The sequence below is a fragment of the Hesperophylax consimilis genome, chromosome 2 (assembly GCF_061612785.1).
Source record: "Hesperophylax consimilis isolate HC1 chromosome 2, BYU_Hcon_1.0, whole genome shotgun sequence".
Classification (NCBI taxonomy): domain Eukaryota; kingdom Metazoa; phylum Arthropoda; class Insecta; order Trichoptera; family Limnephilidae; genus Hesperophylax; species Hesperophylax consimilis.
This window is the reverse complement of record NC_142837.1, coordinates 33,619,031-33,638,328: the sequence shown is the minus strand read 5'-3', so window position 1 is coordinate 33,638,328 and position 19,298 is coordinate 33,619,031. Positions and strand designations below refer to the sequence as shown.

General features: G+C 34.6%; 2 protein-coding genes across 2 annotated transcripts in view; one reads left to right on the top strand and one right to left on the bottom strand.

Moving 5' to 3' along the window:
• The window catches only part of Cbp80 (Nuclear cap-binding protein subunit 1), a 63,023-nt gene extending 57,909 nt beyond the window's left edge, over positions 1–5,114 (top strand). The window contains exons 8-9 of the mRNA XM_089642404.1: positions 109–297; positions 2,922–5,114. Coding sequence (XP_089498530.1) covers positions 109–297; positions 2,922–3,035 — 303 coding nt within the window. The 3' untranslated portion in view covers positions 3,036–5,114. The remainder of the gene's footprint in view (positions 1–108; positions 298–2,921) is intronic.
• Positions 5,115–5,141: 27 nt separating this feature from the next.
• fbp (fructose-1,6-bisphosphatase) lies at positions 5,142–17,888 on the bottom strand. Its single transcript, XM_089642414.1, has 6 exons — positions 17,573–17,888; positions 17,103–17,247; positions 13,386–13,492; positions 8,471–8,691; positions 6,833–7,011; positions 5,142–5,627 (listed from the first exon to the last, which is right to left on the bottom strand). The coding sequence occupies exons 1-6, from the start codon at positions 17,746–17,748 to the stop codon at positions 5,439–5,441; spliced, it is 1,017 nt and encodes a 338-aa protein (XP_089498540.1). The 5' UTR covers positions 17,749–17,888; the 3' UTR covers positions 5,142–5,438.
• Between the last annotated feature and the right edge of the window lie 1,410 nt (positions 17,889–19,298).

The following is a 19,298-nucleotide window of genomic DNA, read 5'->3' as shown; positions in this document are numbered from 1 at the left end:
TCCTCTGTCCAATATTTTTTGGATGTGTGTCTTTTCACTAAAATGTATTTAACGGAATCTTTGACGCTTTCATCTCGGAATAAGAACTAATAATCATCCCAATTCCAGATGGTAGAGAGGATGGAGGAGCGCCAGGAGGCCGCGCACGTGGACCAGAAGCGCCTGTTCCTCATCATCTTCCAGCGCTTCATCATGATCCTTTCAGAGCACCTGGTGCGCTGCGACACAGACGGGGTGGACTTCAACACACACTGGTACCGCTGGACCGTCGGCAGGCTGCAACAGGTCTTCTTAGCCGTAAGTACACTACTTCATCATAATCCTGTCGGAGCTCCTGGTACGCTGCACCACTGACAGGGTGGACCGTTGATAGGCTGTATGAGCAGAGCTGCATAGCACGATATCAGGCGCGGTCCGTCCATACATGCTGTGGATGCTCCGCATCCCTTGCATTTTAGAGTAAAAAGATTTGGACTTCTAGCCATAAACATCAATACTGCAATTTAAATATTTTAATATTTCTACAGCGACCTTAATGTGATTTTTTTTACAAAAACGGCGCTGTATAAAATCATACATATTATTATTATAAGACATTGTGCATATTATCGTTCCGTTTCCGTGTACGCACAATGAACGACACAATACAAGTGCGCGGGCGAGTCTAAATACACATACGAGGGTGGTTTGAAAAGTTTCCGACCTCAACGCAAAGATGGCGGTACTTGTCAATAAAAGCTAGTGAATGTAGCTGTGCATCTTTTGACAGTTATTCATCAAAGTTTCGGCCATTTTGGACGCGCAGTTTTTAGTTGACAGTTGTTTGAGTGAGTCGATGTGTGTGTTTTTGTGAAAATGGAAAAAATTGAGTATCGAGTTGTTATTAAATTTTTGTTTTTGAAAGGCAATACGCCAGACGCAAATCAATAATGAGTTGGACTCATTATTGATTTGCGTATGGGGACTCTGCACCATCATTTACCACAGTGAAATTTTGGGAAGCTGAATTTAAACGTGGCTGTAAGAGCTTTGGAGAGGATGAACGTTCGGGACGTCCAAAAACTGCAAATACTAACGATAACATTGCTAAACTTAACCAAATAGTGTTAGACAACCTCCGAATTAAAGTGAGAGAGATAGCAAAGGTTATGAAAATGTCCAAAGAACGCGTCTGTCACATATTAAATCAAGATTTAGACATAAAGAAGCTGTCCGCGCATTGGGTGCCGCGTTTGCTCACGTTAGACCAAAAACGTATTCAAATGAACATTTCCAGCACTCTGTTGGCGCAGTTTAGGCGCAATAAATCCGATTTTTGGCGCCGATTAATTACTGTAGATGAAACATGGATACACCATTATACGCCTGAAACAAAAATACAGTCAAAACAGTGGACTGCAAAGGGGGAACCGGCTCCAAAAAAAGCAAAAACCGTTTTCTCGTCTAGGAAAGTGGTGGCGACTGTTTTTTGGGATAGTCATGGAGTTATCTTAATTGATTATCTTCAAAAAGAAAAAACTATTACAGGAGCATACTACGCATCATTACTTGACAAGCTGAAGGCAGAAATTGCGGAAAAACGGCCACATTTGCAGAAAAAGAAAATACTGTTTCACCAAGACAACGCGCCGTCTCACACCTCAGCGGTTGCCATGGCAAAAATCCACGAATTACGGTTTGAACTGCTTGACTATCCGCCTTACTCACCAGATCTAGTCCCAAGCGACTTCTTTTTGTTCCCTAATCTAAAAACTGCACTTGGAGGTCAGAGATTTTCGTCAAATGAGGAGGCAATCACCTTTGTGAACAATTATTTTGTAGAGAAAAACGCCGAGTACTATTTGGATGGGTTAGAGAGATGGGAGCATCGCTGGGAGAAGTGTGTAGAGTTACAAGGAGACTATGTAAAATAAATAAAAAATTTAAGAAAAAAACTCTTGTTTCATTGTTAGGTCGAAAACTTTTCAGATCACCCTCGTACATTCATAAACACTATGAAACACGTAAAACACACGTAATACTGTTGTGTGGAAGGGATTTGTAAACCGTATCCAAAATGCTAGAACGTACATTCATTCCGCGCAAGCTCACCGAGACCCGCAAGCCAATATCTTCGTCAACTTTTTACGATATTAATGACAGCATCCAACTTACAAAAACCGTCTTTAATCACGATATGTGCACTTTCTTGCTTATGGTCTAGCTGTTGGAACACTATATATCATAATAAAAGAATGACAGCACTATAGAAAATATCTTTAAGGGAAGAGTTAGTTCAGTTAGTAGAAACCTATGCCATAATCTTTTACTGTCCACGGTTGTTCGGTTCCTAAAATGCGGTGCGGTTAATGAGACTAGAAGTCACAAAAAAAAACATGGTCCCCTGTGTAATACATATTAGCCATTAATATAGAAATTAAAAATTTCTAGTTAAAATGATAGAATAAAGCGCTGTAAATGATAAGTAAACGGTTGTGCTATTGATAAGCAGTGTGAACTGCCGCATTTGTGTTCCTATTTTTTTTATTCATGAATTAAAGAAACCGTAGTAAACAAATCCGTAGATAACTAACGAACTCTCAAGTTGTTCCACAGGGGTAGGACAGAGAGGATGAATCGCCAAACAACTCTGTCTTGGAACACACCCCTTGCTTCGTTCAAATTCATACATATTATCTCATACCTATGCTTCTGTTATTCCGACTCTTCACTTGATCATGCCATGTCGTCCTCGGGCATCCCCTACTTCTTCTACCATTCACATTCGCGTCATACGATTCTCCCTACACTCCTTTCTTGGGTGCTCTACATGCCCAAACCATCAAAGCATCCCTTTCTTAATCATCTAATATTGGGGGGTTTACTATTCTTCAATTCATCTAATGATTGATTTTCATAATTATACTTCTCTTTTTTTCCAGCATCATGAACAAGTGCAGAAATACAGCAGCACCTTGGAAACACTGCTCTTCACTCAAGATCTGGATCCCCACATCCTCGATGTGTTCCAGCAATTTGTCTCACTCCGATCTTAACCAACTCCCATCCTCACAAAGGAACACAAACATACAATATACCTTCACCCCACTGTCACACTGTAAGGCCTTTGTTACAAACATACAATTGAGTCGTGTAATTTCTATACCCGCTATATCAACTTTCATTGATTTGGAGAAAACCGCAAAAAACTGTCACATCTCTAGCGTACATAAGTAAATGCATTACAATTTTTTATATAATGAATTGGAGTAATAAAATTTCGAAAAGCATTTATTTTTCTATATATGTCTAGCAATAATTAAGTAATTTCGATAAATAAAATGGATATAGCGGATTTTGATACTCACTTCGTGATTTTGAAAGTCAACTGAGCCGACATGGCGGGTTTAGAAACTCACGCGTAGATCATTTTGACACACGAGCGTGGCGTCAGAGCGGCGGCCATATTGTATTTTGGCAAAATAACTGCTTGTGATTCGTTGAATCCGATATAGCGGATTTTGATAGTAACTTTCTGTATGATATAGCGGATTTGGTTTCTCACTCGCAGTTTAAACATGGTTTTTGGTCGCGATAAGGAGGGTTTTGAAACTCAATTTTAGGCTCCTCTTGTTGCTCGCAAAAATGTGAACAAGATGTCATACTCAGATCATTTTGTCAAAAAATCGGATATAGCGGGTATAGAAATTATAGGATTCAATTATACCTTTTACCCCGCTGTCACACTGTATGACCCGTGTTATTGTAGCTTAAGTGCTTATGTTCTGTTCCTATGTTATTGTTACAATAAAATATCTACCCTTTGCGTTACCTCTTTTGTAGCCAGATGTCATCATTGTGCCAGTATACGCTGTAAATGATGCAATTTTCAAAATATTATTTCAGAGGAAAAAAATTGTAAAAATATTTTAATCAATTTTGTAATTTGAATTACAATTGAAAGCAGAAAAATTTGTTTTGTAATCCCACTAAAAACTCTAAAACGGTGAATTCTGGTGTTGTAAAATTTGCGCAGCTTTATCTGTATGTAAATTCTAGTAGACTCATCACACTGCAGGCTGCAGCCCGGAACAACCTATATCCATGTGCAACCATTTTAATTTATAAACTGATCTGTCTGACAATGTATAAAATATTGTATTTATTGTGAAAAAAATGTTAGTTAAAATGTTCAATATAACTAACTTAAGCCGTGTCTCCAGCGATCGTTTCCACAACATTACGACAAACATTCGAAAAGGGGGCATTCCCGTCCACATTATTGTTTGAAAACGCAATTTTTGTGTTTTCCATTTGAAACGGAAGGCAGATGAGGGGTTATTTCATTTTTTGACGGCCACCGCACCTTGGGGTCTATCACCGAACATAATTCGTACGACTTTTTGAGGTTATGTGCACTGAGCGAGTATAGTAATTATGAGTTTAGTAAATTGTACATAAATACTGTTGTATGTTTGATTGTTTTATCATAGACTTATCTTCAAATAAAGTATTTTATGTCTATTGTAGAGTGCCCAACAAACCTCCTGAACAGTTGTATATGAATCCCCAGTTGCAAGAAATCTTAATGTGATAGCAAGTCGAATTTCTGGTGGAATGACGACACTTCGTCGCTACATTGTTTTTTTTGTTAATATCTGACCCGTAAATAAAACAAATTTTTTAAATCAGTTTCTGAGACACTAAAAAGAAATTACCCAAACCAAATCTGTCTTCTATGTTCAATTCCCAAATTTCGAGGTCGAGTGTATGGTCGAACCCGAAATCTGTGTTTCCTCCCTGGTGCAATAATCTGCGATCGCTAAAAAGGCAACAACGTCTTCCTCGTCAAAACTCATCTTGACAGTTGACAGCGAAAATGAGAACACGCACGTCTTCCTCATCAGACATCTACAAAATATCTGGCCACGCTTACCGTGCCCCAATGTTTCAACAAAGGCATGAGACGGAATATAGACGAAAACAAAAATATTTGCGCTAATGTTTGACGTATTGTTTGTGGAAACGATCTCAGGAGACCCCGCTTTATGCAAACAAGCTTTTTGCGCAATACCACCTTCGAATGTAAATGTTCCGCATTCTACATTATATTATATTTATAGTTTTATTTTGTATGAAAATTTGAAATAAAAAATACAAAATCAGTTGTTATTCATTTTACTTATTTTGATAGGTGTAACAAAGTTTATAAAAATCTAGATAATTAACGTGGCAAGCAATAACAATAACATTGTGTATATAAATACATAGATACTAAACTCGGCCCAGCGAGAAGTCGCATGTGATGTCATTGTTCCAGTATCTTCTGTCTTTTTCGTTTTCATGCCAAACGTGTGCGAAGGAAATAGACAATCGTCGATGACGTACGTACAAGCTCTCGCTGGGACTAGTATACTAATTTTCATTTCCATTTTTGTTTATGGTTGGGTTTTTGTTGTTTACTTTTCATGTTTTTTGATGACAGTCATAACGTCTTCAACATCCTTCTTGGATCCGAGGAATATGGGAGCCCTCTGGTGAATAGATTCCGGAATGATGTCCAGGATGGGAATTTTTCCATTTGTGGCCAAACCTCCCGCTTGTGTGACCAAAAATGCCATGGGAATGCACTCATACAGCAGACGAAGCTAAAAATGGTTTTAAAAAAATATCAGGATACTGCGAAAACACATACACATGTGTGTTAACCTTTCCCTTACTGTGCTAAAAAAATGCACGCGTTACGGTGCTGTGTAGTCACAATACACATCTCAAAATAAGCGATTTAATATCGGAAATATATGAATATTCATAGCTAATCGATTATGTTTATTATATTTTATATCAAAAGTGATAATAATTGTAATTTAATTGCTGAAAACATGAAAAAACCATCGGCATATGCTAAAGAAACGTGCGAGGGATCCACATCTAACGACGGTTCGCGGCCAATTGGCTAGCGGTGCGGCTGGCGGCTGGCACAAACACAGCTGTGCGGTCGTAGGTATCGATGGTCTAAATCAAAAACTACAACTGCAGAAGTGTTGATGTCTCATGTTCCCATAACATAGCGAATTAAAGCGGGACATCAATAGCGTGTCATTTCCTCGCACACTCTTCGCGTATTTAGTATCACACGGTTGATTGTATTAGTGTATTTGTTCCCGATTTTTAACAAAAAACTCTGATTTTTAATTGAATTTGAAAACTATGTAATATATTATTTTTGAATTCAGTGCATAAATGTATAACGGAGGAATACCTAAAATCTGAACCTAGAATTTATTATATTTATAGAGTAATTAAAGTTATTAGAAGCAATGTGTAGTAAATACACACCACAGATGAGGAAAGGTTAACGTATATGTCCCGCCCACCACGATAAACAAGGCTCAGATACAGGCACAACCATAGATAATAGAAACAAGAGATATGGCATGGAAGAGTGCCGACTCATATTGAAGTGTGGATTGAAACCAATTGATTATTATCTTTCAATGAACAGGCACAATTTATGATCCCTATCTAACGAGGCTTTCCCATTCCCGGGCGGCCATAATTTATACTCATTATTTATAGAACCCTCATAAATGACATTGTTTATTTATTTATTTTATTGCATAAGTACCTAAAGTAATTCAATGCCAACATAAGATTAAAAAATATATATTATATAAATACAAAAACAAAATGTTTGTTGCATGGCAATAAGTGTTTACTACATCAATAAATTGAGGACAAGTTCGTACTAAAATTAATTCAGTTGCCGTGGTCAATTTCACGAAAATAACTTCAAACTGGACGAGTTAATCAAAAAAGTTTTACCTATAAAATAATAATATTATAATCTCACCTTTCCTTTGGGAGAATCAGAGGTGGCAGGGTACAAAAAGATGCCACCATACTTTATAGTCCTGTGGACATCAGCCACCATGGATCCAACGTAACGGGCACCATAAGGCTTGCCCACTGCGGGATCTTTCTTGGAGTTGACGTATTCTCGGATGGCTGGGTCCCAGATGTGAGTATAACCTAAAATTAAATATGTACATGTTAGAAATCATACCGCAAAGTGAAGGTTGCCCCTATGATAGTAAGCTTACCATATGAAAGGGCACCAAAAGAAAAATTATTATTGATTCTAAATCACATTTGAATTCATATATATATTTTTTTTAATTTTTTTTTTTTTAAAAAGAAAGACAAACATTCCCGGGTTACGAATAACCTGGCAATATTTGAAAATCTCCTACTACACCACAGAAAGCTGAAAATGTTGCTTGTGTTGTGATGGAGGACTTAGCCAGCCGAGGAATTGAACACACTACACCTGGGTGGGACCCAAACGCGATGTCAACTCGGCCACCGACCGGTCTATAAATATATATATATTTTTTTTTAAAGAATGACAAACATTCCTGGGTTACGAATAACCTGAAAATCTCCTACTACCACCACAGTAAGCGGAAAATGTTGCTTGTGTTGTGATGGAGGACTTAGACAGCCGAGGAATTGAACATACCACGCCTGGGTGGGACCCAAACGATGATGCCAACTCGGCCCCTGACCGATCAATATATCGCTGGTGTCACTAATACTTGGAATGTGACAATTTTTCAAAAAAGCTTTACATTACAGTGCGTAGCTTTGTAAAATCTTACACAGGAGGGCCTGAGAAAAAGAGTTCCCTTAGGACCTAAGTCGTATGTGGGGATGCTCTGTGGGGGGTATTTTTATAGAAAGAAAGGAGAGGAAGTTCTGGGAAGGAAAAAGTTATGAGGGGTGAGTAGGAATCTGGGGGTCAAAGTGTCCAGGAGTGACTGACGTATGAATCCATCCCTTCCACTGCGGTGCAAGGTGATGGGTCGAAAGAGTCTGGCTGGAGAGGTCAAAAGGTCTCCCTCAACCAGTCTGCCGAAACGACCCACCCCGCAGCAGGTGGGAAAACGCATCAGCCGCCAAGACCTAGACAAACCTCACCCCATGAACCCGGGCACCCCTGCTCAGTTACCAAACATAGTGAACCACTTTCAGAGGTGTTGATTATCCAATAAACAATTCCCGGGGCAGCTGTACCCATACCCGCCTCCCAAATCCAAATGAGAGTTTTGATAAGTTATTTTTTATATCACATACATACTATAATTATTTAGGTAATACTAGAAAAAATATATTTGATAGTTACTATTAATAATAATCTATTAAATTCTGACAAAATTACTGTCCCCGTCCTGGATCTTTTCCAAACAAATTCTTTTTTTCAATTTTTGCGAGAGTTCCGTTTTAACAGGAGCATTACTGGAAAGGGCTACAGTAATGTATGTTTGAGTTACCCCTTTCAGATTAAACATAATTTTTATCTTCAGGTGCATAAAGTTTAAAAGAACTGTAATGGTGAGGTATGGGTATGGTACTCAGTTACCCCTTCATGGTCATGGGAGATTTAACAATCCAGAAATGAAAAATATAAGTTTTTTTAAATCACTATTACCTTCGTTGATAGAATAGATCTTCCCCCTCTCCGGCATGGTCATTTGGGGGTCTGTCAGAATAAACTCTCCGATGGAAGGGTCGTACATGAACCCGTTGACCCCATTTCCGAAGGACAGCACCATCATAGTGGCAGAACCATACAGCGCATAACCTGCCGCAACCAGGTTGCTACCGGGCTGTAGGGCGTCCGCTACCACGGGCTCGCCAGGTGATGTCTTCCTGCGGGAAAAATTAACAACAAATTATTGATAGTTAGAATAAAAATTGTCAAAGGGCTACTAATTTCCAAGGAATAATTACGACAAAGCAGACTAGGATTATAATATTACAACAGTTTGAACAGCGCGTCAGTACTCCATAGTAAAATAAATCTGCCTGAATGAATATCCCGCTACAACTCCATAGTAAATAATCAACCTATTGGAATACGGCCTGATAGGGATTCCAGAACGCATAAACAAGCTTTTACGTGTGGTATATCTCATACAATAGATTCTGTTTCAAACGGTAATGGTACGTATCTCAGAGCCAAAATCCGTTATTCAAGTTTGCACAGTTGGCATTGCTGGAACCTAAACTTTACGAAGACTACCGAAAGGATTCGTGGGACATAATATCTGCGCTGCGTGTGTGGGCTTCAAATATAGAAACGGATGCAGATTTATTCACCATTATAATAATATTACGCGAATCACTATATTTGCTTTATGTTATCGAATAAATGTTACATACAGGTTTTATTTACTTGTTCCTGTATTTCAACAATTTAAAATTATGGTGTTTCATAAAATCTTCCAAACCGAACCGATTATGAAATAAGCTGTTCGTACTTAAATTTACCTTCTTCAATGAAACTCATATACTCTATAAATATTCCTAAAACACAAATCTATTTAGTCAATGGAAGTCGATAGTGTAGTAGGAACTTACTAATATATTTTTACAATTATTTTTAAACTTCATGTACAAATAATTGTGCTAATTCTTTTCGAAACGGTCTCCCAGATCCGCAGTCTTTTAAAACGACTTGACTCCATATATTCGATGAGAAGAAAAGCTGCTCACCAATTGATTTTCTGTCCTATTTCAAATCGTTTTAATGTTGAACTCCCAATGATTTATAGCACGAACCACCACTGGTCTATGGGCTACGATATAAGAGCAAGGTGAACATAGTATTGATAATTTTTAACCAACTGAGATGGTAAGAAGTAGAAATACAATTTGAAGGTGTTCCAGCAATATGTTAATAATAATAATAATGGTGAAAATATATTGACTACCTATCGATTAAATCTTTTGTTTTACTTAATCTTTAATTTAGTGTTCGTACAGATTCTAGCATTTACCATTAGTTTTTTTTTTTTGTTTTCTTTCTTTCTTTGTGTTTTCGATGTACAGTTATTGAGAAAATTTGTATATTTCCTCAAGGCTGGCAGAATTTTTAATATTGATGTAACAGTTTATATTACATTACATGAAAATCATTCAATTACATACATACTATTTACATGAAAATCATTCCAGGATGTTTTTTTAATTTTTATGTGACATTTAAATGAGCTGCCCTGTCTGTATACTACAGTGTAAAGGCGAGGGAACTATATCACTACCCGGTTGGGCAGCATTGTGAGGCAGGTTAAGGTAGGGGCTGTATAAAGTAAAGGGATTAGATGAAGGAGTAAAAACAGGTGCCGGTAGTTTGTCCCACATACAAGCTGACTTACACAAAAATGAGTCGAAGAAACAACCCATTTGGATGTGAACGGGTGTTCAGCTCGGTGTCGTAAAATTTCACGTATGTGCACCGGTGCTCCAGGGATCAACACTGCTAGTTCTTTAGGGCAAGCTTTATTAAAATATCTGTAAAACAGACTCAGGATGCCCACATTGTGCCTGTTCATTAGAGGCAGCAATCGGTCTGCTAACAAATGATTATTACTACTTATTTTTACACTGTTATTGGGTAGTTTATGCACTGGGGTGGGAAACATCTAGGTTTCTAATAAGAATGGACATTATTAATATATGCTTTGTTGACTGTAATATACCAAAATCGTATAAAAACATAATTAACTGTACAGTTAAAGATGTTCACATCGGAAAGCATACTATTATATGTATGTATTACACAATCTTATTAGACAAGAATTTTGATTAGTATTTGTATTACAATACTTCACGTTGATAGTACAAAGGTACATTGAATTGAACTCTGTTTTGCAAATCCACACTCAATATTTATAAATATATATGTATTCATATTTTTTGACGATTTTATACAACATGAACATAGTATGTTTACAAGAATTTTATACAACATGAACATTCACTCATGAACAGACACTCATTTCCATAAATCCGTCATTCTATCCAAATATTTCTTTTTTTTCATTTTTTTATACCGTAATTGTTACATTATCTAGCGATTCCGTTCATTCAATTTTGCTATTGACTTGCCTACCAGTGGACAATGGACAATATCAGCGGGAACATAACAAGTTAATCGGTTTAATTGTTGGCAGATGAATCATCTAAATGCGTTTAAGATTGGCGATTGATTGATTTTATTCATTAATTTAATTCATTTAACATATAATATATCCAGCTAACAATAAATCCACCCTAATATAATAGAACTTCCTTCTTCTTCTGGCGTTAGTAAGATTAAATTGTTAATTTTAATTTTAGTTGTAAGTTGCCAAATATGTAAATACTCGTGTATATGTCGTTAAGATAGTAGTTATAGGCCTTAGTCGTAAGTCACTAGATATAAGTCTTAGAGATAAGTCAGTAGTTCTAGTATTAAATATTTAAGAAATATATTTGTACAGCGCCCTTGAGGTGATTTCTCACGAAAACGGCGCTATATAAATTAGCCAAATATTATTATTATTATTATAGTATGTTTACAAGAATTTTATACAACATGAACATAGTATGTTTACAATAATTTTATACAACATGTACATAGTATGTTTACAAGAATTTTATACAACATGAACATAGTATGTTTACAATAATTTTTACAACATGTACATAGTATGTTTACAAGAATTTTTACAACATGTACATAGTATGTTTACAAGAATTTTATACAAAATGATTTCTTACTTAAATGACTCACATATTTTAATATTTTTCATCAATTACCAAATAAATTAACAAAATCAGTTTAACTTTCCTTCTGACACAGTAAAGTTTTTCTGCAACTTGTACAGTTTTTTTCAAGTGATTAAAATGAAGTATTTGTTTTATTTAATCTAATTAAGTTATGGCTACATCTGGCAAGTCATGATGTAACTGCTTTTATAGATAATTAGTAGTCTATTCAGCCTGATTTTATTCAGCTGATATTACATATTATTATGTAATTATTCATTAAGAAAAACCTAAATTGCTTACATAATTGTAAAAAGCATTAACTTTGTGGCTCGTCATAATTTACAATAAAAACACATAAATTTGTGATTGACCACTTTATTTTTATTTACACTCTAACAGTTTCGGAAGAACCCTTCCTTCATCAGGAGAATATTAAAAACTAATCTACAATGCAAAATATTGACCGATTTATTTATTCAAAATTTTTTAGGTGTTGGAGGGAGAGGTAAACAAAGGGAAGGGGTAATTACAGGATTTCCAGGAAGAACAGAGCGGTTAACTGAAAATATATCTAGAAGAGGACTCTAAAAGATAGATTAATTTGGTTATTCATTATACTAGAGTTATTATTTAGGCATTTTCTGATTTCAAGTGCTTCTAAATTATCTAATTAGAGAGTGTAAATAAAATTAAAGTGGTCAATAACAAATTTATGTGTTTTTATCGTAAATTTCTTAGTTGGCAAAAGAGATTATAAGCGGATAAAATTAATATAATATTTTTAGTTGTGCACGGATACACTTCAAAAATATGAATATTTGACAATAATTAATATAAATCTGAAAAACTTTGTTTACAAAACATTATTTTCAGTAAGATACAACTATCTCTTGACCTCGGTGAACTAATTTATTATAATAGTATGAGTATTTTAGTATAACACATTGAAAAATAGAGCACAAACTATCCGGTAATTGATGAAGAGCTCAGAATTTAGAAGAGGTATTGTGTATAATATTTCTGTTTGAATCCAAATACTTATATACATGTATTTGGATAAAAATACGTGGTTGGTTATACATTGTATCAATCTATACATTGATAATTGTATACATAAAATTTAACTATACAGATCATTTAATGGCTAACTTTATATGGCGCTGTTTAAGAGCGCTTTACACTTTGTTATGTAGGTAGGCTTTTCTTAGAAACCATGTTTTATAACTAGTTTCTTGTGTGTAAGAAATAAGAGGTACGGGCCTATGTATAGAAATGAATAACCCAAGAATGTTACATGTGGTATGTTAATGATTCAGTACTTCGTGTTCGCTACATTTTCAAGTGACTTATGCCAAAATTACCAATGTAAACGACATTGTAATTTATAGCAACTTACAGAAGTTGTAAGTGGCATGAATTTTCGACTAGTTTGACTAGTGATAAATGCAAATCCAAAGTCATAGTGTTCGAAATAAAGGAAATGAAAACAATGTGTAATATAATAATTTTAGGTAGGTTTGAATTCCTTTAAACAAAAGTATTACTTTTTACATGAATTATGTATGTTCGCAGGAGTCAGGAAAAGTTGTCAGAGGAAGAAAGGCTAGCAGTCCCCAACGAAGTCGACCGACAATGCAGCGCTAATGAACTGGACTGATAGTCCTCGTACGCAGTGCACAACGACTCACACGTGGCATTGCACTACAGCTCTTCATTCATTCACCTACATATTAGCGTATGTGACCAACGTACGCATTGCACTTTTTCCAGCCTTAGTGTTGTGAACAAGATTAAAGTAGTAATATTACCTGTAAATTCCAAAGATAGATCCTATTGAAACAAGACAGTCAATATTTGAAGAACCGTCGAGTGGGTCGAAGCACACAATGTATTTTCCGTGCCTTTCTGTCTCTACCTGTTGAACAAATAAATCATATTTATAGCACAAGATATATTTTGAACGCTCCTCCAATGGCTCCTGAAAATGTATAAGAGTAGACTGATACTTTAAAACAATTAAACATTGTAAATATGAAAGTTTAGTTTTTAAGCGAACAATGGCAAATCTCGATTGTGTGTTTGTTTACCTTTAAGAAAATCATCAATAAAACATAAGCACCCTATTTCACAAAAACATTGCTATATAAATTAGAGTATCAAATAGAACATGATAAAACAGAAAGATGATAAAACGGGACAGTAAAAAAAAACAAACAAAAAAAGAGAACAATGAAAAATAAAAGATTTATTCTAGTCATAACTTGATATAATCCACTAATTGAATTTATATACAAAACAAAATAAAGACCAATATAACATGTAAGTTATTAAGTTAATTTTCTTCACAGTTCTGTTATATAATTTGTCTGCTTTATAATGTTATTTTTTATTATACTAGTCTTTCTAACTTTACCAAGAGTTTTTCGAAATGTAATGTGAACAGTGACCTTGCTCTGGTTTTGAAGGTCAAGTGTGCAAAATTTCAGTCTCGAAATAAAACTGTAGATTCGTATACAAATCAAATCAACGCCGCCCGCCAGACACTCTTCTTTATATAAATAGAAGATTCAAGAAATACTACTAATCAATGTAGGAAAAATGGTAAATCCAGGCATGAATTTTGTAAATCATAGGATTCACAATTTATTATGTAATGGGTTTTCTACAATACGGTTTATTCCCATTAACATTTGATCGCCGTCAATCAATTACATCTTCCTCTTCCTCATCTCCTTTCACCCTACCTCCAGCCTCACAACATACTCCAATTAGGGATGCCATAGTTTCATTTTAGAATTTTTAGTTTAGACTCTTGTGCGGTAATCATATATATTTTTAGTTTAGACTCTTGTGCGGTAATCATATATATTTTTAGTTTATACTCTTGTGCGGTAATCATATATATTTTTAGTTTATACTCTTGTGCGGTAATCATATATATTTTTAGTTTATACTCTTGTGCGGTAATCATATATATTTTTAGTTTATACTCTTGTGCGGTAATCATATATATTTTTAGTTTATACTCTTGTGCGGTAATCATATATATTTTTAGTTTATACTCTTGTGCGGTAATCATATATATTTTTAGTTTATACTCTTGTGCGGTAATCATATATATTTCTAGTTTATACTCTTGTGCGGTAATCATATATATTTTTAGTTTAGACTCTTGTGCGGTAATCATATATATTTTTAGTTTAGAATCTTGTGCGGTAATCATATATATTTTTAGTTTAGACTCTTGTGCGGTAATCATATGTATATATATATTTTTTTAAAACATCATTGATAGATAGTTGAAGTTATGTGTATTCTTGATTAAAGATTATCTAATATTGAAAACACTCCTGGGTCGATGTTTATCTCGCAATATCTTCATGCAAGATTGTTAATATGTGATGAATGTTCCTAATTGCAAACTTTCCTTAGATCGGAAACAAAATGATAATATTATACTTGGAAAGGAAATTGGCGAGTTAAATAAAATGTTAAAAAAGAATGATTGTAAAGAAAGCAAAGTTACAAGTTGTTTTAAAAGTGTTATTTTCACACCCACTTTATAGAGGAGTGTCTTAAATTGTTGATAATAAATAACAGTTTTATCAATTTCCACTGTTATCTAGTTAGTTAGTTACAGTATTCTTATAAATTCATATTTGATTTACACATTAATGACATTAAGTCCAGATCACTTAAAATGACGGGATTTATTCACAGAATAACTAAACCTTTCAAAGATCCTCAATCAATTCTAACCTTTTACTATGCCTTAATTAGAAGTAAACTTGAATATGGAAGCACTATTTGGAATCCACATTATTGCAAGTATGAAAACATTATAGAATCGGTTAAAAAAAAATGCTTAGACTATATTATATTATCTTTCAAATGTGGACTACATGACCATCTTAGATCATACGACGCACGTCGTGAATACTTTAAGATTAATACACTTAAAATAAGAAGGCAATTGACTGACCTAATATGTTTGCATAAAATTATCCACGGCCTTCTTGATACATCATTATGTCTTAGCAATATTGAAATAAATGCCCCCAATTCCCATTGTTCAAGGCACCGTAGCATTTTTCACCTGAATATATTCAAAAATAATATTGCCTATTTTAGCCCTCTGACCCAAATGTGTCGACTGTATAATAAGATTGAGTGTGCTGAAGTAGATATTTTCGTTGATAATCTATACAGATTCAAAAAATATGTTATGCTGCTGCTAAATAATATGTTAAGATAATTATATTATGTATCACTGTAACTCTCGTGTCTCTTGTCTCTCCTAGTATTATTTGTCATTTTACTGAACTTTGTATAATTTTACATTATTATTTGTTTGGTTTATTAATTGTATGTAAGCTGTATTTAATTGCATTTTTACCTGTATGTATGTAATTTCTAGATTTTTGCCTGTAACTTAACTGAGTTTTTGTAACTGGATAGTTCTCACTTAAGTGAGAACATCTGTAAAAATCCAGTATAAATAAATTGCATTAAAATTTTATTTTAATTTCAAAATTTATGTTCAGTAATTTATTTTAAATTTCCTCAAAGAACTTCATACATAATATTTGGTTGTTCTATTTTTATAGTTTCGCGTCAATATTTTCCAAGTAAACAATGTTCACAAACTGAATTCCTTATCTTTCGTATTATGTACATAATGATTTTCACTATCAGTTATCTCCAGGATGTACTTGTCTTTTTTTTACAAATTAAGTTAATAGTAGGTACCTAATCAAAATTGCTATTATTTACTCCTTGCTTCATTCATATTCATACATTATCTCATACATATATAGACATCCATTATTCCGACTCTTGACATGGCCCGACTCAAGTATTTGGTTCACTTAATCGTGTCATGTCTTCATCGAGCGTCCCCGACTTAAACCATTCACATCATATATTGTCAGAATAATTTGTAGAATGCGTAACTACCATTTGTCAAATTTTACAGGAGGCGCAAAAAACCTCATAGTGAAAAAACATAGGTTATTATATATATTTGTGTTAAGAACCATATTTTTCTGTATTTATTTTCGATCATTAAACATTTGTAATTTAAGGCTCTCTATTTAAAAACAGAGTAAGGAAGTTTACTTGATTCTGCAAAATGGCGCCATAGACATTTGACTAGTGTTAAAAAACAGTGGATTTTTTTACAAATTTATGAGTTAACTATTCAAAACGGGACTAATTTTAACATCAAATGGCATTAAAATTCGAGAAAAACGGAGTTACTCAGTCTAAGAACTAAGCAGACGATATTCTCGTTACACTTTTGTCTTCGATCATTCGCTATCCATACCCAAACCATCTAAGCGTTCCTTTCTTAATCTTACTCATTAAGCTTACATCAGTAATTATTTTTAAAGATGGCATAAATGATTTGAAATAGTACACTAATTTATATTGCATTAATAAAAAGGAACAAATGCATGCATGGTTATTTTTTATAACTAATTGATTAAATTAATTAGTTATCAAAAAAATAAAATGTTAATTACCTCAATTATATTTTCATTCTCTTCAGACACCAACATACAAGTGGTGTAGGAGGATTTGAGCATGTTGACGAATAGCTCATTAGACAAAACGTCCAATTTCTTGACTTCCTCCCCTTGGACGTTGGTTTCTCCTGATATTCCATGGCTAAAATAATTTTTAAAAGTTATTTTTAACGTACACAACTGTATACATGTATATTGTAATAATGGCAAGATGGTGGGTAAGTAAAATTTATTACTAACAACAACAAAACATTTAAGTATTTTCAGCTAAACGTAACAACAAAACAAAACTCTGTCAATCTGACATTAAAAATTAGACCTTCGTAAATCGAAAGTGTTATTTCGTAATCAGTGTAACAATGTTGACCACCTTGAAAACGTATGTTTACACTTTTATTTTGTGTGAAAATCTATAGAACATGACTTAACATAAATATATTTATAAGTATCTGGGAATAAATACTTACAGGCTAGCGATACCTGCTTTCCTAACAGCCGACTGGATGGCTTTTACAGCTGTTTGAATCGAGTTCAGAAGCTGGGTCAAATCCCCCGTGGCATTAGGTGCATTTCTTTGACTGGCCAACACAAATCGTGTCAGTGTCATGCAATTGGAATCAAACGCCTGCCCTTTTTGCGTCATTTTAAAATATTTATCACTACACCTGACTATTTATAAAGTGTAGATTGATAACACGAGCACGAACGCCACTTGACAACTCAACAATAAAGTTAAATTAAAACTAGCGCGCCTGGGCGAACAGAATGGTGCACGTACACGAGTTGCCAGTCATTATATTCTAACCAGAATATTAATTTTACCACTATACTAAAGTAGGCTTTGTTGCAGGAATTTGAAAGCATGATTTCGGTTGAGTAATTATTTCGTCAAATAATGGGTGCATATTAATCTTTTTATTATTACTTTGCCTATAATTTACTGCCAAAGATATTTCACGACAGATTTAAAAAAATACTATGCATAAATATAGATTTTTTAAATTTTATTAAACTCATTTTGGTCAAACTTTTTTTTTATCAATTTAGTATCTCTAGTAGACTCTAGCTGCTCGTCATTATAAGCAGATATCGCCAAACATTTGCGTTCGAACAAAATTATTTATAAATTTATACTGTTGTAATAGGCGGAGACTACAAATCAACAAATGCATTCAAATAGTTCTAGCATAAGAGGGCTTATTTATAAATACTATGCATCAGTCTTTTTAAAAATATAAAATATACATTAGTAAACATTTTTTCTGCTCCTCATGCTCCTATGTGCTTAGGAGTGATGGTGACTTATTTTTTGTTTTGTTTTCGGAGCAGTGCCTGATTATTTTCCAGAGATCTTAAATATGATATTATTAAAGCAGATCCGTGGAAAATCACGGGATACTATAATTGTAGGATTTTCAAAACTGAAAGTATTTATAAAAAAATATTTTCCTCAGGATCCTTTCAAAAGAGAATCGGAAAGTTACCTTCCGAATGAACACCGTTAGTAAACATGAAAAATTACGACATCTGTGAAAAATTTAAACAAAAGATATCCACATTTCAAATATTGAATATTATTTATTAATTAAAATAAAAATATTATTTTGGTACCAAGATACTTTATCGCTTGTCTGAATCGTTCCCACATGGTTCCAGAGCCGGATTTGCCCTTAGGCCTATGTAGGCCCGGGCCTAGGGCGGCCAGATATTAGGGGCGGCCAATCGTCACAAAAAAGTCACAGATGATAACAAGAAATTACTTCCTAAGTACCTAAATATTCTACGTACGAAATAGCGATATGCAAGAGCGTGTTCACACACAGCACACAGCGCACGACAATCGACAATTATACAGTAATTGAACTGGCGAATTTAGCAAGCGTATTTTTTACATTAATTCCACACAGGAGGCTTTGAGGAAAATATTTTCCCTCACGACCTATGTCATCTTAGGTGATGCTGTGTGGAGGGTCTTTTTAAGGAAGGGAAGGATAGGAAGTTCTGAAAAGGAAAATGTGTGAGGGGTGGGTAGGAATCTGGGGATTAGTGTGTCCAGGAGTGACATACGTATGAATACATCCCTCCAACTGCGTTGCAAGGCGATGGGTCAAGATAGTCCAGCTGGAAAGGTCAAAAGGCCTCCCTCACCCAGTCTCTCTCGATCCGGCCCGCCACGCAGCAGGTGGGCAGACG

Excerpts from the sequence above, each read along its gene's own strand:
- fbp (XM_089642414.1), bottom strand. The coding sequence starts at position 17,748 with ATGACGCAAAAAGGGCAGGCGTTTGATTCCAATTGCATGACACTGACA. Across the intron at positions 17,248-17,572 it reads AAAGCAGGTATCGCTAGCCT|CCATGGAATATCAGGAGAAA; the intron begins GTAAGTATTTAT and ends AAATTATTTTAG. Across the intron at positions 8,692-13,385 it reads TCTATCTTTGGAATTTACAG|GAAGACATCACCTGGCGAGC; the intron begins GTAATATTACTA and ends TTTTTCCCGCAG.